At 42.4% G+C, this 25,902-nt stretch overlaps 1 protein-coding gene across 4 annotated transcripts in view; it reads right to left on the bottom strand.

Moving 5' to 3' along the window:
• LOC121277623 (cytochrome b5 reductase 4) overlaps window positions 1-25,902 on the bottom strand; it is a 110,531-nt gene that overhangs the window by 8,470 nt on the left and 76,159 nt on the right. For all 4 annotated transcript variants that reach the window (XM_041187183.1, XM_041187184.1, XM_041187185.1 and 1 more), the window contains 3 exons: window positions 24,510-24,657; window positions 16,709-16,795; window positions 3,088-3,252 (listed from right to left, as the gene is read on the bottom strand). In XM_041187183.1, coding sequence (XP_041043117.1) covers window positions 3,088-3,252; window positions 16,709-16,795; window positions 24,510-24,657 — 400 coding nt within the window. The remainder of the gene's footprint in view (window positions 1-3,087; window positions 3,253-16,708; window positions 16,796-24,509; window positions 24,658-25,902) is intronic.

The following is a 25,902-nucleotide window of genomic DNA, read 5'->3' as shown; positions in this document are numbered from 1 at the left end:
ACTACCCATGGTCTTCTATCATGATTGCAAAACTTATTTCTGTTAATCTTGGTGTCCCTTGCAAGTTTCTTTCTGAATTCATTTTTGTGGTTTTTAGCATCTTGTTTGTCTTCAGTTGCTGCTCTTTATAGGCCTCCTAGTGCCCGGACCTACACTACTCTTTGCATTTTTGTGAACACTTTCCTTTGTATTACCTCACAACTCTTTTTTTACCATGCCTGTTTTATGTGGCAGGTAAAGTCTTGCCTCTCATGGGCAAACACTGGTCCTGTATTAACCAAAAAAAAAAATTTTGAACACCTCTGATGATGCATCTGTAATTTTACCTGATAACAGTTCTCACTAGTTTGCTGTTTTTAATCTGTTTCTCAGATAGCAGTACCAAAATTTAGACTGACAGTAGCTGTGTTACATTTCTCCTTTTCAAATCTAACATTGAATCATATTCTGATTGATAATGTTCCCTTCTTCGATTATTAACTCAGTCTGGCTTTTGATCATTTGTCCTAAATCTAGGACAGCCTGTCCTCTTGTGGTTCTAGAACATATTGATTCATCTTGAATGCATTCAAGAAATTCACTACCTTTCTGACTTGAGAGGCTCTACTCTTCCTAATCTATATAAAAATTAAAGTCTCTCACCAAAACGTCTCTGCTTTTACTACAAGCCTCTCTAATCCCTGAATTAATACATTCTGCCACTTCATTGTTGCTCTCAGGGGGCAGTAGACAACTCTCAGTTTATGACCTTCTGTTTTCTTCTGTTCTGATGATGCTACCTTCCAAAATGGTGTTCTGACATGTCTTCCTTTTTCCTTTTTGACTTTGGGTCTGTGCTGATCGATTTCCCTTGAATCTGATCATAATAATATTGTAAACGCACCTTTATAATCTTCTTCGCCCAGTTTCCCTATCCTTTCTAAAGGTCTTATAACCCGGACTATTTAATTCCCAAAAATGACCAGCTTGCAGCCATGACTCAGAAATGTTCACCATGTCACATCCTCTAAGCTGTATTTAAAGAAAGTAAGACTTGCATTTATACAGCACCTTTCATGACCACAGGATGTCCCCAAAATGTTTTACAGTCAATTAAGTACTAGGCAGCATTTGACAGAGTGTAGCATCAAGGAACCTAAGCAAAATTGAGATCAATGGGTTTAACACCTCATCTAAAAGACAACAGCACTAATCGTGCAGCATGCCCTGAACACTGCATTAAAGCCCCAATCTAAAGTATGTGCAACATGAATTCATGACCTTCTAACTCAGAAGTGAGGGGCTGTGACTGAACTGAGGGTGCGGGGGGTGGATGGGGAGTGTGGTGTGGTGTGAGGGGAGCATTGCAAAATCTCAGTGGTGATATTTGAAAAAAATATGTGCACTCTAGAAAATGTAATGCTGAGACTTTATGTGCAAAACATCAGACAAACAAAACCAAGACAACAAAAAAGAAGGAAATTAGGCCAACCTTTCATAGCTACATAATTTCATTTGATTATGCCAGCAGGATCCACATCTAAGCTATTCGTCTGCCTTTTTAAAATCATCCTAGAATCACAGATGTGATTTTAATTAAGGTCTCTCCCTCCAAACACCATCTTCTAAAGGTTGAAAGATGTATGATTTACAATTGCTGATCAGCATCTGTTCCATATATCACATGGTAACTCCAAACTGAATACTAAATACCAATAGTAGGACTTGAAGATGTACAATATAGGAGCTAATCAGAGAAAGAAAGTAAGGGCTTCAGCACATTCTCCCAGTCCCTCCATCTCCGATGCATCTGTTTTGATTACGCTACCTTCCAAAATGGTGTCCTGATATGTCTTCCTTTTCCTTAAATGAGGGTTCTCCCCCACTGTGGTTGACAGGGCCCTCAACTGTGTCTGACCCATCTCCCATGTCTTCCTCCCAGAACCATGATAGAGTTCCCCTTGTCCTCACTTTTCAACCCACCAGCTTCTGCATTCAAAGGGTTATCCTCCACCGTTTCCACCAACTCTAGCATGATACCACCACCAAACACATTTTCCCTCACCCTGTCAGCATTCCAAAGGGACCGTTCCCTTCAAAACAGCCAGGTCCACTCCTCCATCACCCCCAACTCCTCATCCCCTTCCCACAGCACCTTCCCATGCAATTGCAGTAGGTGCAACACCTCCCTCCTCATCATCCAGGGGCCCAAACACTCCTTTCAGGAGTGCCTACTGCATTCACTGCTCCCAACGTGGTCTCCTCTACACTTGGGAGATGAAACAGACTGGGTGTCCGCTTTGCAGAACACCTTCGCTCAGTCTGCAAGCATGATCCAGACCCTTCTGTCGCTTGCCATTTCAACTCAACATCTTATTCTCATGCCCATATGTCTGTCCTTGGCCTGCTGCAATGTTCCAGTGAAGCCCAATGCAAACTGGAGGAACATTACCTCATCTTCCAATTAGGCACTTTACGGCCTTCTGGACTTAACATCGAGTTCAACAATTTAAGATCATGAACTTACTCCTCTATCTTCACTCCTTTTTTAATCTAATTATTTGTTCATTTTTTCTTTTTTTTCCCCACCCATCCCCCCCTCCCAAACCAGGCTACCTATCACTTGTTCTTATGTTTTGCTTTCACACAGCGCTGACCCATGTTCTACTATTAACACATTCTGCTATCTTACACTTATGCCACTATCAGCACTTTCTTTAGCCTTTAACACTACCATTAACATGACCTTTGTCCATGACAATTTTGTCAAATTTCTCCTTAGCTCCCACCTATACCTGACCTTCTATTTTGCCCCACTCCCCCTCTTAAACATTATAAAATCCATCAAATTTCTACTTCTCTTTAGCTCTGAAGAAGAGACATACGGGCTCAAAACGTTAACTCTGTTTCCCTCTCCACAGATGCTGCCAGACCTGCTGAGTTTTTCCAGCATTTTCTGTTTTTATTACACAAGACTACCGTGAGTTATCTAAAAAATTATAAATAAAGTAAACCATGGCACTGGGCTAGAAGTAAAAACAGACTATGGAAATTTGATTTGAGGAAGCAGAATATCACCCCGTGTGGTTTGAATAGCACATTACATACCCAACAGCTTGCTCAGTGAAGGAGATTGGACCACAAACACACACAAGTGTTTTCAACTCTTCAGGACGCCCAGTCAAAAATTCTGAACAAAGGGGCATTTCAATCTTTCCCCGTTTCCCTGCCCATTCGAGGTGAGGCTCTGACAGGATATATTCAACCTCAAACCTAATGAGACAAAAAGGCATTTTTATTACATGTAGTTCAGCGATATTTCACTATAATGCAGTGTTTAATTACTTAAAAAAAATTATATAGCATAGAAATTGTAGCCTACTTTCCAACTTTGCCTTAGGACTATGTTGTACAATGTGCTAATGGAAAATTCCATGGTTGACTGCTTTTACAGAGGAAATAGCCTGTTTAAAATAAATGGCTAGCATGTCCATTAAAAGAACAGGACTAAGGAATTTTAAAAGAATGACTTAAACGTTTGAAATGTATAATTTCAAGATACCAATCATAACAGATTTGATGCAGGAGGTCAGAGGTCAACTGTTTCTTCTTAAAGATATCATTGAGCCAGAATTAACTACATTTTATGTTATTCTGTGAGAAGGTGTGAATTACAGTCCATAATGTTGCCCGAAGTGTGCGAATTCTATAAGTTTCAAATTCTGAGTTCAACGCCCAAGCTAAAAAAAAAAATGCATTTTCCTTCTCTCGCTGGCTCTTTCCCTGTAACCTTCATGGGATTTTGGGTTTCATAAATATTGGCATTGAGTATAAAAGCAGGGAAATTATGCTGAACCTTTATAAAGTTCTGGTTAGGCCCCAACTTAGAGTATTGAATCCAGTTCTGGTCAGTGCACTTTAGGAAGGTTGTGAAGGTCATTGAGAGGGTGCAATAGAGATTTACCACAATGGTTCAAGGGCTGAAGGATTTTAGTTACAAGGTTAGGTTGGAAAAGCTGGGGTTGTTCTCCCTGGAGCAAAGGAGATTGAGGGGAGCTTTGACAGAAGTGTACAAGATAATGGCTAATTTAGATAAGGTAGACAAAGAAAAGCTGTTTTCATTAGCTGAATGGACAAGCATTACAGAACATAGATTTCAGGTTTCAGTGAATGATAATGACCTGGGACTTGCTGTTCACAAGGGTTGTAGAACTAGAAGCAATCAATAATCTTGAAAGGAAACTGGATGGGTACTTGATGGGAATAAACTTGCAAGGCCACAGGGATAGAATGGAAAGTGTGACTGGCTGGATTGCTCTGTGGAGAGCTGACAGAGTCGATGGGCCAAATGGCCTCCTTCCTTCTATGCCATAAATGACTCTATGGGTGGAATTGTACTAGAATTGCACTAAGTGTGGCAATGGGGGTGAAAAAAGACATTTAACCACCAGCCGCAATGACAGGTTTTCATGCTGTATTGTCCGCTTCCTGCCTCGTAAATTATGCAGCCACAGGAACCAGGCCGTCTTGCTGGTGGGCAGTCTCTGAATTGTTACCTCAGTTTCCTCACTCTGGGTGTTATATCTAAACTGCAGCTGCACACACAGTGCTTGCAGCCCAGGACTGCTCTAGTGAAGAATGGCCCTGAAAGCCAAGAAGAGTTCAATCACCTATCACTGGAATGATTTTTGGAGGCCCACCATGATGTCCTCCACCTCTGCTCAGGCCGTAGGAGGTCCAGTAATCTCTCCACTCTGGCTTGGGAGGCAGTGGAAGTAGTAGTCAGTGCCAATGCTGCAAAGAAGAGTTTGGCCATCCACTGCAGAAAGAGGATGAATGAGCTCATCCGTGCTGCCAGGGTAATGCAACCTCTCATCACTCTAAACTCACACTCACAAGGCCATCACACATTCACTGGCATCTCATTCATTGCCATTCAAGGGACATCACCACTCCGTCTCTCACACACACCCTCACATGTCCATCTGACCTCATTTCCTCTGGAGACTGCCTACACAGTCCTCATCTAGAAGCCACTTGCATAGATCAACATGTGCCCCCACACACACCCTGGGATACTCCTGCTTCCCCAATACAGCCCTCACCTTACAGCCTCTTCCCTTGCCTGAGGTAAATTTTCTCCCTTGCCCTGGCAAGCCCTAGCCCTGCAACCAATGAAAAGCCGCTCCTGCCTTAGGGCTCATCTGATTGATAAGACACTTGCCCATGAGCCCCACCTAAAAGTGAAGTGGTGCTGCCTGCCTGCTGATAACCGCAAGTGCTGCCCGAAGCAAGGTAGGCAAACAGACCTCGAAGTCCATAGTGAAGTGCAGCTCGCCAGATGCATGTTGCTTATGTACAGTTGTGAAACACATCGGCATACAATCACGCCAATGTGCCTGGATGATCCAGCGTGGGGTGGAATGATTCCAATGAGCAAGGCTTATAATGAGATGCTAAATTATTGAAATTAGGTTCCCAAAGTGCGGTCCGTCATTGACGGGTGGATTGGATGATCGCAAACTGATTTCATGACGGCGTTAAACTGATCTTCGGCCTCCTCGCCACATTGTCTGTTCACGACGCGAAACATGCCCGCCACCAATGGGAGCAGAAAATTCCGCCCAATGGCTCTATTTTCACATCCTTCCTAAATAAAGTGTGGTGACCAGAGTTGGATGCAATGCTCTAAGTTGGGGCCTAACCCAAAATTTACAAAGGGTCAGCCTAACTTTCCTGCTTTTGCATAATTTCTCCTCAAATATGGCGATTAGTTTCAGTAGCCACCTATAGTATTATATTTCATATTCTAAAAACTCTTTGAAAGAATTCCTTTGAATCTTCCCCCATGTGCATCCAGAAGTAATCCTTCTGTTACCGATTCACCCATCTGTGTTTTCAGTTTACCCGCTCAACTCCTTACAATATTTTGAACATCTCTATCAGATGCCCCACCCCCACCTCATTCACTGTAGCTTTAGGTATAATTTTATCTGCTTTTCTGTACCTCAACATAGTAATACTTCTGAATGGGACAAAACGAACCGGATTTTCTGCAACAGTGAGATGGGTGATATAGACCATAGATTAAACCGTCCACTGAGCTAATCTCCCCACTGATAATGTAGTTGATATTTTCCTGTCTTTTGACATTAGAATGTGTTGCAGTGAGCATAATGGTGCACCAGAAGTGGCACAACTATTGTTGTTATTGATTTCTGTTTTGATCACTTAAGCAATATCATGGTCATCCAGGCCACCAGGAGCGTCTAGGATTTCCACAAAGCGCAGGAAGTGCAAATCAAGGGACTCAGCAATAAGCAATCAATTATTAATAAATTTCTCAAATATCCTTGCACTTAAATTCAGAGTTGCATGAGGGGGTGCGAGAGGACGACCCTGGGACAGGCAGTCAGCAGCACCTAGAGGATCTAGTCTATCTAGAGGATCTAGCATCTAGTATATACTCAAGTAGGAGTAAGGGTAAACTAAAAGCAAGGGTCCATATTCTATTTAGCTAAGATATGTCTGGGGAGCTCAGTACTGTGATTTGTACATCCCGCACTGTGTGGGGAAATTGTAGACGCTCCTGGCGGTCTGGATGACCATGTGTGCAGGAGGTGCCTCTGACTGGAGCAACTCAAGCTCCGGATTTTGGAGCTTGAGTGGCAGCTGAGGGCACTACGGCGCATTCACGAGACTGAGAGGTTTGTGGATAGCACATTTCAGGATGTGGTCACCTGCATCTTAAGGAAGTGCAAGTAGAGAGGAAACGGGTGACTGCCAGATAGAAGGGGACCAGGCAGGTAGTGAGGGAATTCCCCGAGTGCATCTCGTTCGCAAACCATTTTTCAGCCTTGGAAAACGGTGAGTGACAGTTCCTCTCTGGAGGCCAACCACAGCCAAGACCATGGCACTGTGGGTGGTCCAGCTGCTCAGGGGGGTAGGAAGAAGTGTGGAAGGGCAATAGTGTTAGGTGATTCGTTAGTGAGGGGAGTAGAGAGGTGCTTCTGCGGCATTAGACATGACTCCAGGATGGTATGTTGCCTCCCGGGTCCCAGGGTCAAGGATGTCATGGAACAGCTGCAGGCCATTCCGAAGGGAAAGGGTGAAGAGCCAGAGGTCGTGGTCCATGTTGGGACTGATGACATAAGAAGAAAGAGAAATGAGGTCCTGCAAGCAGACTTTAGGGAGTTAGGTAGGAAATTGAAAAGCAGTGGTAATCTCCGGATTACTCCTGGCGCCACGCATAAGTGAGTATAGGAATGGAAGGATAGAGCAGATGAATACATGGCTGGAGAGATGGTGCAGGATGCAGGGCTTTAGATTCCTGGGGCATTGGGACCATTTCTGGGGGAGGTAGGACCAGTACAAGTTGGATGGGTGACATCTGAACCGCAACGGGACCTACATCCTTGCAGGGATGTTTGCCAATCCTTTTGGGGTGGATTTAAACTAAATTGGCAGGAGGGTGGGATCCTGAAAAGTAGTTCAGATGGTAGAGAGGCTGAGATGGAATTAGAAGTTAAAATGCTAGTAAGTGAGTTTGGAGGGCAGAGGAAACATAGGCTAGATAAGAAAGAAGTGAGTTTAGCAAGGTTAATGCAAGGTGCTTGAGGAATAAGACAGACGAGCTGAGGGCACAGATAGGCATATGGGAGCATGATATCATAGCTATGACTGAGACTTGGCTACAAGAAGGGCAGGATTGGCAGCTCAACATTCCTGGTTATAGTGTATTCAGACGAGCTAGAGGGGGGGATAGAAGAGGAGGGGAGGTCGCAATATTGATCAAGAAATCAATTATAGCAGTGAAGAAGGGTGATATCCTGGAAGGATCATCAAATGAGGCCATATGGGTAGAAGTAAAAAACACAAAAGGGGCAAACACGCTGTTGGGTATATACAATAGGACCCCTAAACAACCAGGGAGGCTGTTCAGTAGGGTGGTAAATAGTGAGGAGGATAGCCGTAAACTGCAGGATGATAGCAATGGGCTGTTCAGGTGAGAGCAGTGGCAAATGGAAATCAACCTGGAAAAGTGTGAGGTAATGCACTTGGGGAGGGCTAACAAGGCAAAGGATTACACTATGAATGGAAGGTACTGAAGATCAGAGGGACCTTGGTGTGCATATCCACAGATCCCTGTAAGTAGCAGGGCAGGAAGACACGTGGTTAAGAAGGCTTTTGGGATACTTGCCTTAATAGCCGAGGCATAGAATACAAGAGCAGGGAGGTTATGCTGGAATTGTATAAAACGCTGGTTAGGCCACAGCTAGAGTATTGCGTGCAGTTCTGGTCACCACATTATAAGAAGGATGTGATTGCATTGGAGAGAGTGCAGAGGAGATTCACCAGGACGCTGCCTGGGCTGGAGGGTCTGATGTATGAAGAAAGATTGGATAGGCTGGGGTTGTTTTCCTTGGAGCAGTGAAGGTTGACAGAGGACCTGATAGAGGTGCATAAGATTATGAGGAACAAAGATAGATTGGTTAGGAAGGCACTTTTTCCATTTGTAGAAGGGTCAATAACCAGGGGGCATAGGTTTAAGGTAAGAGGTGGAAGACTAAGAGGGGAGTTGAGAAGAAACTTTTCAACCAGAGGGTGGAGGGAGCCTGGAACTCACTGCCTGAAAGGGTGGTTGAATCAGAAACTCTCATAATATGTAAGAAGTATTTAGATATTCACTTGCATTGCCATAGCCTCCAGGGCTATGGGCTAAGCGCTAGAAAATGGGATTAGTGTAGTCAGGTCTTTGTTGACTGGCACGGACACATGGGCCTTCTGTTTTGTAAATGTCTATGAGCCTATCATCTATAATAGCCATCTTAACTCTTTAAATAAATTATTTTCATATTTATTTCCTTTACAAAATATTTATTGATGCAGTATCCCACTGATGTGGAATGGATTGTGTTCCAATGAGTTCCAAAAGAAACATATATTTGAATCTATATACTGTGTTAAAATTAGCAATTGACAATGTTAAGGGGCAAGAGATTAATGAATCGTTATAAACATTAAATAGATTCAAAAAAATTATATTTAAAAGGATACTTTCTGGCCAGCTAGTAGGTCTGAAAGTCAATTATATTGCATTGGCCAAATAAGTTGGCAAAACTTGGTGAAAAAATATCATCTGATGTTACTCATGCAAATTATGCTGTTGTATTGACTTCTGCTAGTTTTAATGATTTAGGTGCTATTTGCGTGATTAATTAATGTGACAGTGTTTTGCAGAGTATAATACCTATTGTGGCTAGATTGCCCACCAGCAGCAAAATTGTGATTGTTATTCACTTTAAGAGGGGTGAAGATATGTTCATTAATTTTTCACTATTTTGGAGATGGGAACAGCAACATCCCAGGAAATTATGAAATGGTCCAAATCACTTATGCCATAATTTCCTGGAACTTTTGCACCAAAAGTCTGGCACTTTGATACAAATGTCCCATTACAATGGCACAACTCCAGGAAAACCTGGGGCATTGTTTCTTTGGTACTCAATTTAGGCAGAGTACAACTCCACCACAAACCAGTCATATTCCCAACATGACCATACCAAACATTATAATTGGAAAATATAATCTTTTACTTCTTAAACCTAGTTAATCATTGGGTGCACCCACTGATTACCATGGAGGGAATGTTGGCTATGTTCTCTGTAATGGAAACCTCAGTGCTTCAGAATAAGATTGGTGTACAAAATGATGCACCTAAAATGGAACCTAATCTCCAAACATCCCCAGCAATTATTGATGGACAGTTTTATAGAAATAACAGGATAGTTTCTTTGGTCTTGTTGATGCACAGCAGTCTGTTCCCATGGGGACAGAATACATGCAGCTCAGTAGCAACACTGACCACAGGGAAGCTTAAATTCAACTGGAGGACACCAAAACTCAGACCTGTGCCCCATCTCCAGTCCCATGTGCAGCCGGATGTTAGTCAGACTTGTGAAAGGTATTGCTCATTTTAACAGAAATAACTTTAAATCACATTTTGCTTTTCCTCTTGCAAAAAATGTTAGCAGCTCAGACGTGATAACATTTGCTATCCTCTTGCTTTTTTTTGGAAAGCATTTGGACTGTTAATGACAGTACCAGGGAATAAGTATGCAAGCCACTTAAGTAATCAGTGACTGCAAAATTATCCACTTTAATTGATTTCATACTCTGTGCTGGAGGCTCAGTCAAGAATGGATTTTAGTCAGACTGTATAGTACTTAACATGTCACCAGGACTGCATGATCTGTACTCCAGAATACAGAGGAAGGCAAGTGATGAAATAGCAGGGCACTAATCATGATGTTCTTTGGAGATAGGAGTTGCAAATGCTAACAACCCTTTTCGAAAAGGGAAAGGGAACAGTTTGGTAATTGTAGACCAATTAGCTTCACATCAATAGTAAGGAAACTGCTAGATGCCATAATAAAAGCTCATTGCTGATCCTTTAGAAAGTCATGACACAATAAGGGATTCAGTAGTTTAGTGGACCCAGGGGTCATAGCAAGTTGTGAAACTGAATTCGATAAATCTGGTAGCTCGTAGGCTAAAAAATAACCATGAAAGCTTCCAGGTTGTTATAAAAACCCATGTGGTTCACTAATGTCTTTCAGAATGGGACATGCCACCTCCACTGAGTCTGATCTACATGTGACTAGAGTTCCACATTTGCATTGTTGACTATTAATACACCAGTATTAATAATTAGTAAGCTTCTAGGGTTATCAATAACTCAAGAACAAATAAAAAGGCATGCAAAGGATAGGTCATGCTCTTCCAATATAATAAAATTCCTTAAGGCATCTATTTCTTTCTTTATTCTTTAATAGGATGTGGGCATCGCTGGCCAGGGCAGCATTTGGTGTCCATCCTGAATTGTCCTTGAACTGAGTGGCTTGCTAGGCCATTTCAGAGGGCATTTAAAAGTCAACCACATTGCTGTGGTTCTGGAGTCACATGTAGGCCAGGCCAAGTAAAGATGGCAGATTTCCTTACTTAAAGAATATTAGTGAACCATATTGAGCATTTGGATAAAAGAAATAGATTGGGCGTAGACTCAAAAAACATTTGATCAAGTAACCTGTTTCTTTTTATTTGTTCCTGGGATGTCAGTGTTGCTGGCAAGCCCAGCATTTATTGCTCATCCTTAACTGCCCTCGAGGTGATGTTGGGCTGCCTTCTTTAATCGCTGCTGTCCATGTGATGTAGGCACACCCACATTGCTGTTAGGAAGGGGATTCCAGGATTTTGATCCTATGACAGTGAAGGAACAGCATATAGTTCCAGATCATGATGGTGTGTGACTTGGATGGGAATTTACAGGTGGTGATTTTATCATGCATTTGTTGTCCCTGTTCTGCTAAGTGGTCGAGGTTGCAGGTTTGGAAGTTGCTGTTGAAGGAGTCTTGGTTATTTACTGCAATGCATCTAGTAGATGGTACACACAGCTGCTACTGTGGAGGAAGTGAATGTTTAAGATGGTGGATGGGGCGATGGTCAAGCAGCCTGCTTTGTCCTGGATGGTGTCAAGCTTCCTGAGTGTTTTTGGAACTGCACTCATCCAGGCAAGTGGAGAGTATTCCATCACACTCCTGAATTGTACCTCGTAGATGGTGGACAGGCTTAGAGTTAGGAGATGAGTTACTCACTGCAGAATTCCTAGCTTTTAACCTACTCCTGTATCCATACTATTAACATGGCTGGTCCAGTTAAGTTTCTAGCCAATGATGACCCCAGGATGTTGATAGTGGGGTGATTCAGCAACAGTAATGCCATTGAAGGTCAAAGGGACATGGTTAGATTCCCTCTTGTTGGAGATGGTCATTTTTATATTTCTATTACCTATGCTCTTACAATGTTTATGTAAACTTGTCACAGTGTAGTTATACTCCCCTGCCAGCAGATACACAATATTTTCACTGGGTTGGGCAAGGAGTTGGTAATTAGAGTGGAACAAGTTGCTGTGGCCGCCATGACATGTGGATCTGGGAAAATATATTGAGTATAGTTGATGGGTAGTGTGCACAGATGTGAGATTTTTAATATAAAGATAGATATTGTTTAAAAAAAATCATGGTTTTTCATGTGCCTCACATAAAAGTCGACCATATTTTTCCAGGGATCAAAGCCCAAAAATTTCAGAAGCAAAGCATAATCTCTACATTCACATCAAAAACGCAATTCATTATTCATGGAAGTATTTCCTCCCGTTCCTACATGTCAATTAAGGCAGGAAGAATGTAGGTTGATTTTGATCTTAAGGGAGGAGAAACTGACAGGTTGGAGAAGAGTAAAAAACAGCGTAAATGGAAACAGGGTGCATGGGCCAATTTCCAGAGCGAACTTTACATAATGAAAGCCGGTCAAGGCCTAGTTTGAGGGCTAGGAGCCATTAGTGTGACATCTTCCTATGGATAAAACTTTTCTTTTCCTTCCCCTGGCCCCGGAGCAGAATTGAAACCGCAGGCCCAGCTGCTGCTACTATCTCTCTGGGGTATAGGGGGAGGGGGTGGGTAAGAAACTCCTTAAGAGGGAGAGATAGAGAGACACACAGAGACAGAGAAGAGTTTGAGAGCCATGTTGGGTGTGCCGGTGGTTGTGTTTTAGCAGAAAGCCCCTCAAAAATATTAACCATGAAAGTCAACCCCTTAGCTTTGTGCCTAAAATTTGGTCTCAAAAATTAGACTTTTACACAAGTATATAGAGTATGTATTTTTACAATAATTAATAAGAATTAATTTGGTATGTTTGCTCAAAAATTGTCAGCCTTTGTTCAGTCTGCATTCTGCTGTGTGCTCTCAACATCCTAATTAACTGCTCAATCGCCATAAGGACTAGGACACATCATAGCTACCTCCAGTGTTTCCTTATTGAAAATCCCTATGTTGCAATACTAACCAATGCTTTATGTACAGGGCTCCTCTTAAAATATTCAAAGTTCTCTTGCTGAATTTGGAATGATTTGATACATCTGTCACAGAAGATCAATTGTGTTGAAGTTGCTAATTTTATTGCAGCATAACTGCATTAGGACAATTAAGCAACTGTAACGTGCATTATGTTGATTTTTTTGCAATTACATGTGCTTTGTTTGACGGATGAACAAATGGAAATTTTAAAAAAATATTTTAAAACATTGTTTCCAACTTTCCCTAGTATAATCTTACTTATATGTGCAATAATGAATATAGACTGCAGACACATGAAACAAATCTGGTTAAATTGACACAAACCTCTGCTGACATGTCTAGTGAGAATCCCTTGTTTCAGGTGACACAGCTTCCTAAACTGTTACTTTAGCTATTCTTGTTTTGCAATTGAGGAAAGCTTTTCACCAACCTGCTGAACTTACCTCCACCATGTGACAGCTTTTGCAATATGACTCACCGAAAGCAATATTAAAATTGAAAGATTATAATTTTTTAAGATGCACATCCCAATGTCTGCTCCTTCCATATGCTTTTTACCCTAACAGCATGTATAAATTGTGGTATAGGTCAAATCTAACAAATACTTTCTCCAAATTGACTGATATTAATTCTAAACTCAACTCTAAAATTCTATTAATTTGCACATGGGCAGAATGGCAGGTGGAAATACAAACCGAATGGAGAAACATCAACAGATATTTAGGGATCTAGCTACATCATTAAAAACTAGTTTTATCCGTGCAAAAGATGATCAAGAAGGCTAATGAAATGTGGGGGTTTCATGTAAAGAAGTACAGAATAAAAATACAGGAAAATTGGACTTTTACAGCGTATTGGTCACACCTCATTTTGAATCTTGTATTTGAAAAGGAAGCATATTTATTTGGGAATTTTGAGTATTAAACTATATGGACAGAAGGCAGTAGCAGAGAGATTCATTGCTTTCTTTTTCCCTTGTGTTTGATCATATCTTTGCTAAAACTCACTTCCACAGACACACCACCTTTCACTACAATCATGTTCGGCCACATGGATTCCAGTTTAAATTTGACAACTCCTGTTTCGGATTCCCCAACGCTCATAGATATCTCTGTGATATTTGGTGTTACTTTATCCACTGTTCTTAATGTTTCACAAGATTCAGCCTTCTCATTGCTTGATGCTGACTCATGGCCAAATACTGGAAAAGCAGAAACTTGGCATGGCTGGCTTGAAGCATTGAGGTGATGCACAGGTTATTGATATATTATACATAGTGTATAGAGAGAGAGGGAGGGAGGGGGAGAGAGGGTGAGGTAGGTGGTGAGGTTAAATGGAGAGGGCGGAGTTGGTAAAGGGGCAACAGGGAGAGTGAGTTTTAGATGGTGATGGGATTGGGAGACAGAAGGAGATGGACAGAGGGAGTGGCTTTATACATTTATGCAATCAACTATACTAATTTCCATATTGAAATAAACTAGCACGGACAATTCTCACTCTTTTACACGATATGAAAAATGCGAGCTGCCTGTCCAATGATTCTGGCAATGAGTCATTCTTTTTCTATCGCAAGTTACTGTTAGTATGAAGACCTTTTATCCGCAGTTTAGAATTCGCTCTTGCACTCTGTCTCCAAGTGATGAATCTAATTTTATTTTACAGAGTAAGTAAGCAGCAACCAGGACCATAGCAGAATAGAATATTAATCATCTTTTAATTGTATGTAATGGGCCAAGAACCTTTCTCTAGTGGGCTAATATTTAAAGTGGAATATGTGGACTGCAATATGAAATTTTCAGTTAACGAGTGAAGCCACTTTAAAATTTTATAAGCCAAATATTTTTGCTATGTCTTTTGACATAAATTTTCTGCATAGATTTAAGATCCCTTGTTTCATGAGTGCCTTGGCAATCATAGATTTCTGGTCTGCAGATAAAGCTAATATGAAATTTGCATACAAAATAATATTGAGCTATCATGCTTTCCTACTGAAGCTCCCCATTATCAACACGACAGATAGGCTTGACATTTATTATAATAGTACTTTCAAGAAACCACAGTGATGAAATTAAAAGCAAAAAACTTCAGATGAAGAACACAGTGGTTTGTTTGGGCCTGAAATTTTACAATTGAAACCACACTCCTCAATATACCCTCCCTCCAGAATATACTGGCCCAAAATTTCCTGCAGACTTGTGTCATCTACACACCATGTTTGTTTTACACTGTGGAAGCCTTAGGAAATGAGAATAATTAGGAGGTTCATTTGAAATTTGGCCTTAGGCCTCATCTGAATAATTCTGGTGAGCTGTGGCCTGTAGGGTCTAAGGAGGCAGCTCCTTATGATCTGATGATCTGCTTCTATCACTGCTTGTTTGTCCCTACAACCACACCCCCACTCCACCTCTCTCTCTCTCTCTCCGCCCCCCCCCCCCCCCACACACACACACACACACACACACACACACACACACCTTAAACCAGCTTATATTTCAACTCTTTCTTGGACTCGAACTCAAGTTCTGTCGAAGGGTCATGAGGACTCGAAATGTCAACTCTTTTCTTCTCCGCCGATGCTGCCAGACCTGCTGAGTTTTTCCAGGTAATTCTGTTTTGTTTTGGATTTCCAGCATCCGCAGTTTTTTTTGTTTTTATCTAAGGAGGCAGCTGACTGTTTGTTTCTCTGGACTAGTTTGGGCCATCTGTGCTGTCAACAATATCTAATAGGTGTTGCAAGTGGGGAGCAGTGAACTGGAGGGGGCCAAATGAAAGGTGTGCTATGGAGCTAGAAGGAGCAGGTATACTTTTCCTGGGTTTACAATAAGGCAAGTTTAAAAAGGACAGAAACATACCTTTATGTGGTGTCCTCCAGCGAGCCCTTTAAGGACCATTGATTACGCCGCAGGAAGAACTGAAAACTGCAATGTCAGTTCATTCAGTTTCTCACTAATTTTGGAGGGAGGCCTTGAGCAAGTGTTAGGCCCCTCATTATCATACACAAGGAGCCCTAGAAAGAATTAACTTGTATTTATGTAAAACCTTTATGCCCTCAGAACATCTCAAAATACTTTACAGCCAATTAAGTACTTTTGAAATATAGTCTGTTGTAATGTTGGAAAGGTGGACACCAGGATTGCTTAAGTATTGCCACAAGGCTCCAATCTGGAATTTTTTGCCCTGTTTCGTGCTGAAGATTGGCGTGAAACAAGATCCAATTTTGCCTCATTGGCTTAATCTGAGATTTTGTTTAGGTATCTTAATTTACTCATGCAATTTTCTAAATAAGAGAGGAAATCTCCAGTTTAAAATATTCCTGAAAACTGAATACAGCAGCTGCGAGTGTTCATAACTCAATCTTTTGCAAGTGATCATGTTCAGCATAGTGAAAGGATTTGAAATTCAGGAGTCAATGACTCACAATTGATGCAGCTGGGGTAAAGCCACTGACTGTGCCACTTCTGAGTTTCCTGATCACCACCACCCATCTTCACTTGTGAGCAATATTACTTGAAATCTACTGGTAATTTTTAAAAAAAACTTAAAGCTTCAAGCAATTAAGGCTCTTTGTAAGAATTTTGACAGTCGTAAAATAGAGTACAGTAACTTAAATCTTCAAGGGCTATATGTTAGCATGTTTTTGCGTCATAGTTGTGCAACAAGGTGTTTCTGGTTAGAATAAACGAGAACGGTCATCATTATTCTGTAACAAGAAATCAAAGGCCCTAGCCATTCATTTGATCTCACACCTATGGAAATACAGAAATTAGTCACTTTAATTTGATTGACCAATACACTTTGGCGTGGACTAATATTACCTTTCGTCTTTCGAGGCCAAATGGTCTAACTGATCCCTCCACACAATATCCTTTTCTGTCTTGTTGAAGAACATCAATCGGATTTTCCTGAAAAAAAACAAAAGCACCAATACAAAATTTACCTTGTACATATAATTCCATTCAGCATTTTACAAAAGGTTGTTTGATCAAGAAATAGCTTTAACATCTAAAAGAATAGTTTAATTAGTCTTTTATGGACAGGAGGGGGTATCATTTAGAACAGCCGTGATTTCTCCACTTGCTACCTATCTGTAAACAAAGGTGTTTTTGATTTCCCACTTTTATAGGTGTTGGCATAAGTTCCCCAACCTTTTGGTTTGGCGTGATCCCATCCTCTATTAATAACCCCACAGCGAAATTGAAATAAAGAAAATAAGAGGGTTGGATTATTTTACATACCCTTTTCCCTCGTTTTTGTGTATGTGTATCACAATGTACATTTTGCATGAATATAATGAAAAAGGGATAAGGGAAAGAAAGGGGTTCAGGGCAGAGACCACGATAAAAATAAGAATTATCGTTTCATGTGAGTCCAGAGTCCAGTAAGTCACTGTCCAGTGAAGATTCTTTCAGGTGGCTTTGTTTGGCAGAATTCCTGGTCTTGGTCCTAGGAACTCCGTTGCAGGTTGAATCTGTTGAAGATGCAACAAAGTATTCTTGTATCTGGAAATTAGTTCACTCTGTAGGAGAAATACAGGGTTCTTTCTGGAGGGCAGACTTGGAAAGAGATGGAGGTCAAAGGCAGGCAGCTAACCTGGAGTCTGGTTCTCTTCAGAGGTTAAACCGCAACTGAACATAAAATCCAAAAGTTGTATAATCAAAGGAATTCAAAAAGCTCAAGTCTCGGTCATGTGACATGGTGGTTTCGGGTGGAGCCATTCAGCTAACGAGGCATCTTGTTAAAACCCATTGTAGAACCATTATCACAATATTGCAGATGAGGAGTCACAAGTCACTTTGTCCATAGCTGGCTGGGACAAATGTCACATCTGCTAATCCATTGTGTTGGCTTGGCTTGAATGTTTGTACAATGCAAGGAGTGTTACATCCCAGGGATTTGATGTGTTATCTTTTGTCCATGTTTAAACTGCTCAGAAACATCCAGAACTACCATCATGTGGTCAGTGGCAGCCATTTTCAGTCCAACCATTTGTCCAGTTAAAAAAAAATATTTTTGAAAGTAGCCAGGCTGACTTAGATATATATATTTTCCTTCCCGTCTACCTGATGAGATAAGTGACAGCCCACTGGAGATGCAATATTCTATAAGGCAATTTGTAGTTTCTCTTTTCCCCCTTGATTCCCACTGACCTCAGTCTTGCTTGGGTTCCTTGATGCTCACTCGTTCAAATGCTGTCTTGATGTCAAGGGCAGTCACTCTCACCTCACTTTTAAGTGAAATAGTGTTCAACTCAGTAATTTAGATTTAACAACATATTTAGTAATAAAATTATTCTAGAATATCAGGGGAGGATGGACATGGAAATTTTAAAATAGCTGTCTGACTGCATTGCACCATAGGGAACCACTTCAAAATATCAGGGTCATCTCCATAGTATTTCTAATATGGTAAAACCCATCTCTGGCAACTGCATATAGGGGTTGCTAGCACATACTTTAAAATTCCAACATAGATGAACTTCTGATATACCTATCATCTGATCTTTTCAGATATTACAGAGATGATTGACCAGTTACTTCCATTATCTCCTTATGTCGTAAAATGGTAATTGAGCATAATGGGGGTTTTGGCTTCAGTATCATTTCTTTGAACTACTATACAAATACCAGCCTGTTAATGTTATCCCTGTGAGATTAGCACTTGAACATATCAGAAAAAGTCTGAAGCTGGGCAAGATTGTGCTGCAAACATCGGCCATAACTTATTGCTTCAGGGCGTCGTATTGGTGGTTGGGGGGGATACCCCAGAGATTGGGAAACTCCCTCCCCGGAGGTGCACAGGTAAGGCTGGCATGGCAATTGCCCAAGAAGTGCAAGCCTCCCCTGGGCAATTTCCCTGCACTGGGAACCATCCAAAAATGTGATTTAAATCACAGACTTCAGATGGTTCCGACTGTGTCACATCAACAGTTACCCAGAAAAAAATGAGAAGAACTAAAACTACTTCTAACTTCAGGGTAATTATTGCACAGACCTCCACCAAACCCCCACAGGACTTCTCCCACACCCTGACCCCTCTAGGAGACCCTCTACACCCCTCCAACTATGTTCCCGCAAGGCTTCCACCACCCCAAGGGATTACACCCCCTGAAGGAACCTCCACAACCCAGAGTATTCTACCCACCCTCACAGATACTCTTTCCAACCCCCCCTAGACAGGCTAGACCCTCACCCCCACCTCCTTGCCCACTCACCAGACCCAACTCACCCCCACCGTGCCCCCAGGCCTGGCTCGACCCCCACCTGAGGCCTGACCCGATCCCACTACCAACCTCTGTGACCAAACCCAACCCGCCCACCTCCCCACCGCCTCTGAAGCCCAACCTAAACCCCCACCAATCCTACCCACTTACCTTATACACTTAACTTGTCAAAGACCTTTAAACTTACCTGGTTTATGGCAGCTAGTGCCGTAAAAAAGGGGCGGGGTTTACTTAGCTTCAACTCTACAGCCCTTCGGATGCAAGGCCCTGGGGACGTGCTGCACTGTCCAGATCTCGCCTGGCCTGATTCCGAACGTCGGGTGAGATTGGATCACCTGGACTTTGAGGTAAGAACCTTTGAGTGGAGTGGCAATCCGATTCAATTGCTACTCCATCGGAAATTATGGGCCAATGAGTTTTAAAAAACATTGTTCCTACATAGGTCAAATCTTCATTAAAATTCTGAAATAAAACAGGGTCTGGTGAACAGTCACTTCCCTCAAATGTTAACCCTACCCTCCTCTCTGCAGGTATACTGCATGTCCTGCTGCCTGTTTCCAGCACTATATGGTGTTGTGTTAGATTTTCAGCATTTGCAATATTTTGCTTTTTTTTCTAATTTTTCTTTTATACTCTGCCTCTTCTTAGAGGAGCAGGAATAAATTACATGTCAGCTGCAGTATCACTTCAGGCAATACTCAGTGGGATGGAAAGAAAATTGCTGGGTGTTGGTAGGATTAAGTATTTATTATCAAAAACTTGAATTTTTATTATTTTCAATGATCTAAACTAAAATTAATTAAAATATTGACAGTAGCTAAGATGAGGCCACTTTTAATTCAATATTACATTTATATATGACATTAAGTCTCCTGCCAGTGTACACTTCCTGTCTGCACCATGATCTCCAACTGGCAGTTTTCTTCCAACCACTTGTTCCATTATAAAATCCTATATCCACATTTATAATCAGGTTATGTGAAATTATCACATCTATTAGGGGGAAGAAAGTAAGTGAGAATTTATGGTAAGGGGGAATTCATTATAAGGGAGTGAATTACTTAAATTAAAATCTACAAGCAGCCAATGCCTGCAAATACATAAACAGTTAAAAACCACCACATGAACCACAAGGCTTGCGATCATCAGCAAGGTCCTGGGAGCTAGACTGGACATGAAGGAATTAAAAATAAGATAGATTGGGAGTCAGACTGGAGACTTAGATTGGAAAACTAAGATTAAGTGTGCTCTTCAACATAGGGGAAGGACAGATAGTCCCAGCTTAAATAGGAGGGAAAGTCTCTGTCTGGATGAAAAGTGGAAAGTACCTAATACCAGAGATGCACGTGATCAGTAAAGTATAAACATGCTGAACACTTGTAATTTAGCAGAGTGCTGTCTCACACTGCCTTGACATGGTTCTCTCCTTGCAATTGCTCGAATAAACAATCGTGACCTGTACCTGAGCCTCCTGTGGTCCGTTTGTCAAAGATACCACAACACATCCATGACATTACTGGTAGGAATGAATGAAAACCACACTGTCCTTACGGAAACAAAATTCTGTCTTCACACTGAGTATCCTTCATTAACAGCAGATCAAATCAAAGTGCTGCAGTAAGCTGCATTCAGTCGAAAATGGTGGTGGGCAAATAAACAGCTAACTTGAGGTGGAGGCACAATTAACATTCCCAACCTCAATAATGGTGGGGTCCAGCTCATCAGTGCAAAAGAGAAGGCTGAAGCAGTTGCAACTACCTTCAGCCATAAATACTGAGTGGATGATCTATCTCAGCCTCCCCCTGAGATTCCTAGCCAGCCAAATCGATACATTACATGTGATTACCATCTCTAAATACCCCTGACGCCGCCACCCCCCAAAAACCCTGGCCATCAACAGCCTGGGGTTGCCACAGACTAAAAACTTAACTGGACTAATCACATAAATACTGTGGCTACAAAAGCAGGTCAGGAATGGGAATACTGCAGCAAGTAACTCAACTCCTGACTCCCTAAAGCCTGTACACCTTTACGAGGCATATTTGCCAGGATGAGTGTGGCTCTAACAGTACTGAAGAAACTTGCCCTCATCCAGGACAAAGCCAGCTGCTTGACTGGCACCCTCATCCACCACTTCAAGCATTTCATCACTAGTGCACAGTGGCAGCAGTGTGTACCATCTACAAACACAATGCAGCAACTTACCAAGCCCCTTGCTCCCAAACTTGCGACCTCTAATGCCTAGAACGATACAGCAGCGGGTGCATGAGAACACCACCACCTGCACGTTCCCAACCAAGTCACACACCATCCTAACTTGGAACTATATGCCATTCCTTCAATGTCACTGAATCAAAATCCTAGAGCTGCTTATCTAATAGCACTGATTGTACATTTACCGCATGCAGCAGTTCAAAGGCTCCTCCCCACCACTTTGTCAAGCGCAGTTAGAGATGGGCAATAAGTACTGGCTTTGCCAGTGATATCCACATCCTATTGATAAAAAAAAAGAAAAAAAAATTCTTACAGCCTGCAACCCGTGACTCCATTTGCTCAGTCCCAATGCTCGGCTGCTCCCCGACCAGGTTGTGAGATCTGTATACTTCGAGTTCTTGTAGTCACTTCATTACTGCTGTGTCCCCTGAACCCATTCCTGGCATTTAATATCTTTGATATGCTGCTTTGTTCACGTTCACAGTGAGTTTTCTATCAGGCTGGTAGATGCTTTGGTTGCTCATTCTTGAACATCACCATTAATTCCTACACCCCTTGCCTGCTGACTGACCTGTAGAACTCTTTAAAAAAAAATGTTGTTTTTAAACTTTTATACCCAAGCACAATATTCCCTAAAGCAGCTTCTAATTAGTTACTGAAAATTATCTTGTTCAAACAGAACTGTGAGCCCTTGCTTCAGGCAACCAAAACTGTTATGCCTGGATTTTTTTTAATTCATTCATAGGATGTGAGCTTCGCTGGCTGGGCCAGCATTTATTGCCCATCCCTAGTTGCCCTTGAAAAGGTGGTGGTGAGCTGCCTTCTTGAACCGCTGCAGTCTATGTGGTGTAGGTACACCCACAATGCTGTTAAGGAAGGGAGTTCCAGGATTTTGACCCAGCGACAGTGAAGGAACAGCGATATAGTTCCCAGTCAGGGTGGTGAGTGACTTGGAGAGGAACTTCCAGGTGGTAGTGTTCCCATCGATCTGCCGCCCTTGTCCTTCTAGATGGTAGTGGTCATGGGTTTGGAAGGTGCTGTTGAAGATGCCTTGGTGAATTCTTGCAATGCATCTTGTAGATGGCACACGCTGCTGCTACTGTGCGTTGGTGGTGGAGGGAGTGAATGTTTGTGGATATGGTGGCAATCAAGCGGATTGTTTTGTCCTAGATAGTGTGAAGCTTCTCGAGTGTTATGGGTGCTGTACTCATTCAGGGAAGTACTCCGTCACACTCCTGACTTGTGCCTTGTAGATGGTGGACAGGCTTTGGGGAGTCAGGAGGTGAGTTAATCGTCGCACGACTCGTAGCGTCTGACCTGCTCTTGTAGCTACAGTATTTACATGGCTAATCCAGTTCAGTTTCTGGTCAACGACAATCCCCAGGATGTTGATGGTGGGGGATTCAGCAGTGGTAACGCCACTGAACATCAAAGGGTATGGTTGGATTCTCTCTCGTTGGAGATGGTCATTGCCTGACACTTGTGTGGCGCGAATGTGACTCGTCACTTGTCAGCCCAAGCCTGAATATTGTCCAGGTTTTAGGACCGTTCTGATGAAGAGTCATACGGACTCGAAACATTAACTCTCTCTTCCTTTCCACAGACGCTGTCAGACCTGCTGAGATTTTCCAGCAATTTTTGTTATTATCCAGGTCTTGTTGCATTTAGACAGGGACTGCTTCAGTATCTGAGGAATTGCGAACGGTGCTGAACATTGTGCAATCATCAGTGAACATTCCCACTTCTGACCTTATGATGGAAGGTCATTGATGAAGCAGCCGAAGATGGCTGGGCCGAAGACACTACCCTGAGGAACTCCTGCAATGATGTCCTGGAGCTGAGATGACTGACCTCCAACAACCACAACCATCTTCCTTTGTGCTAGGTATGCTTGGATGACTTTCTTGCCTCCTAATAAGAACCCCAGAAGAAAAAGAAGGAACAACGAAACAGAAAAGAAGAATATAAGAGAGAAGCAAAAGCCAAGCTGATGAAATAGAAGTGACATAGAGATGTAGGGAGAGAGTGACCAAGTGAACAAAATAAAAGCAAGCGAGAAAGAAAATGAGAGTAGAAATCTAAAAGTAACAGAGTCCTTCTGTTCTCCACTGTTTAGGACATGCTGTCATCACATTCTTCAGGAATATGGTGATAAACATTTCAACACGGTGCTAGTTTCAGCTTCCTCTCCGCAACACCATGGTAGATGGTCTCAATCTTCCAGTCTCCAGATTGTCCAAGGCCGGACTTATGACCGAAAACATGTTTTGGAACCCTGCGCAAGTCCTGGTATGCTGACCTTCATAGGAATTGCCTGCGATGTTTGAACATCCATTGGGCGATTCCCTTGCTCCCCGGGGCCCTCCGCAAATGTCTCCGACTCTGAGCCAGAATTGGAGACTTCGGTCAGTTCAGTGGTACTTACTAAAACCTAGTCTAACACCTGAATAACTCCACAACTGATCTCCCAATGACTTATATTGGCCCCAGACTTCCCCCTCAATCTCCCCCGACTACCAGCACTGACTACACCCACTGACCACACCTGACTACCCATCCTTACCACTCTATTCCTCAAATGACCTGACTATCACCGCTGCACCCAACACCCCAACCACAAATCTGACCTGACTACCCCACCCACTGGGCTACCTCCCTGACTTGACCTGACTAGCCCCGACCCGACGACCCATCCCGAGCCACTTACCGCCTCATCCACCTGCCACCCGACTCATCTGCCATCCTCTTACTCATTTATCTCACCCACCAACACATTGACCAACATACATCCATTCACTAACATTCAAACAGGGCATTTAAACTTACCATATAGCAGCTAGTGCTGTAAAAAGGGGGGCGTGTCCTGTCTTCCCCCCTCACCACCACCCTCACTCTAACAATATAGCGCTGAGATGGGGTTCCCCAAGGGACGCTGCACTCCGCATTTCCAGGAAATCTAAACTCGGAAGATCCGGCAAAGCGGCGTCAAGACGGGGGAAAGTTCGAGCAGTGGGGCAATCCGATGATGACTGCCACTCCTTGGAAGATCTGGGCCGCTGGATTTTAATCTCACATCGTATTGGATGCAGGTTGTGTTGAATAAAGTGAAACACATAAAAACAGGATTCTGAAAACGATTAGAGCTTAACTTAAAGAGTCAGAAATCAAACTGATCAACTCACCTGAAAGAGGAAATTTTCAAGCTGAAGTTTATAAGTTTGATCATTGGAGTGAAGCCTGTACCAGCGGCCAATAGGATGAGCTCAGTTATTCCTTTAAGTTGCGAGTGTTTGAAGTTGCCTGCTGGGCTACTCATGGATACACAGTTTCCTTTAGATAAAATAAACAACAAATTCATGAGAAAAAGCATTACCTAAGCATGATATTGTTAGTTATTTCAAAACTAACAAATCCCTTCCTTTTAAAGTGCAGTTGTCGCATTATTAAAGAAAATTGTAATTAATCTCTATTAAAAATTTAATCACAGGTAATTTTGATTTAATCACACAAAAGTTGATATAATTGCTGTATCTACCTCATGTTTGTTTTATTCCCGGTGCTATTGTTAAATGGAATTTTACGCAAAAATGCAAACTAAACTGTGAGCACTTCTGTGATACCAGGACCTGGGTTTTGCCATCAGCAGTGGGAATTGGGTGGGGGGGCAATGATTCTACTTCGTGACCCCGCCTTCGATTCCAGGGTGCTGGGAAAATCAGCCTTCACTTTGTGCCGGAGACAGGTCTGTCATCTTAATTGGTGGACTCAAGATGGGAACTGAAGTGGGATGGCCCCAGGAGGCTACCCTGGCCACCATTTTTCAAGAATTCTGACAATCCCTTATAGCAGAGGCGGTGGCATAGTGGTATTGTCACTGGACTAGTATTCCAGGTTCGAAACCCATCACAGCAGATGGTGAAATTTGAATTCAATAAAAAACCTGGAATTAAAAGTTTGATGATGACCAAGAAACCATTGCTAAAAACTCATCTGGTTCACTCATATCCTATAGGGAAGGAAATCCTTACCTGGTCTATGGGTATTTAAGCACAGCAATATGGTTGATTCTTAAAAGCCCTCTGAACAAGTGCAATTAGGGATGACCAATAAATGCTGGCCTAGCCAGTGACACCCACATCCCATGAATGAATAACAAAAAAAATGCCAAAACAGGTCTAAGCCTCAGTTGCTGACACTTAAAAAATCAGATATGTAGTCCTGGGCTCTCTGAGAGAGAGAGAGAGAGAGCCCACCATGACCACTACCATCTAGAAGGACAAGGGCAGCAGACACATGGGAACACCCCTGCCTGGAAGTTCCCCTCCAAGCCACTCACCACCCTGGCTTGGAAATATATCATTGTTCCTTCACTGTTGCTGGGTCAAAATCCTGAAACTCCCTCCCTTACAGCACTGTGGTGTGTACCTACACCACACAGACTGCAGCAGTTCAGGAAGGCAGCTCACCACCACCTTTGAGGGCAATTAGGGATGGAGAATAAATGCTGGCCCAGCCAGTGACGCCCAAGTCTCATGAATGGATTAAAAAAACTCCAAAGATTCACAATCCTCGGAG

Source organism: Carcharodon carcharias, chromosome 5, assembly GCF_017639515.1.
Source record: "Carcharodon carcharias isolate sCarCar2 chromosome 5, sCarCar2.pri, whole genome shotgun sequence".
NCBI lineage: Eukaryota > Metazoa > Chordata > Chondrichthyes > Lamniformes > Lamnidae > Carcharodon > Carcharodon carcharias.
The sequence above is the reverse complement of the archived record's forward strand: the minus strand, read 5'-3'. Positions and strand labels throughout refer to the sequence as shown.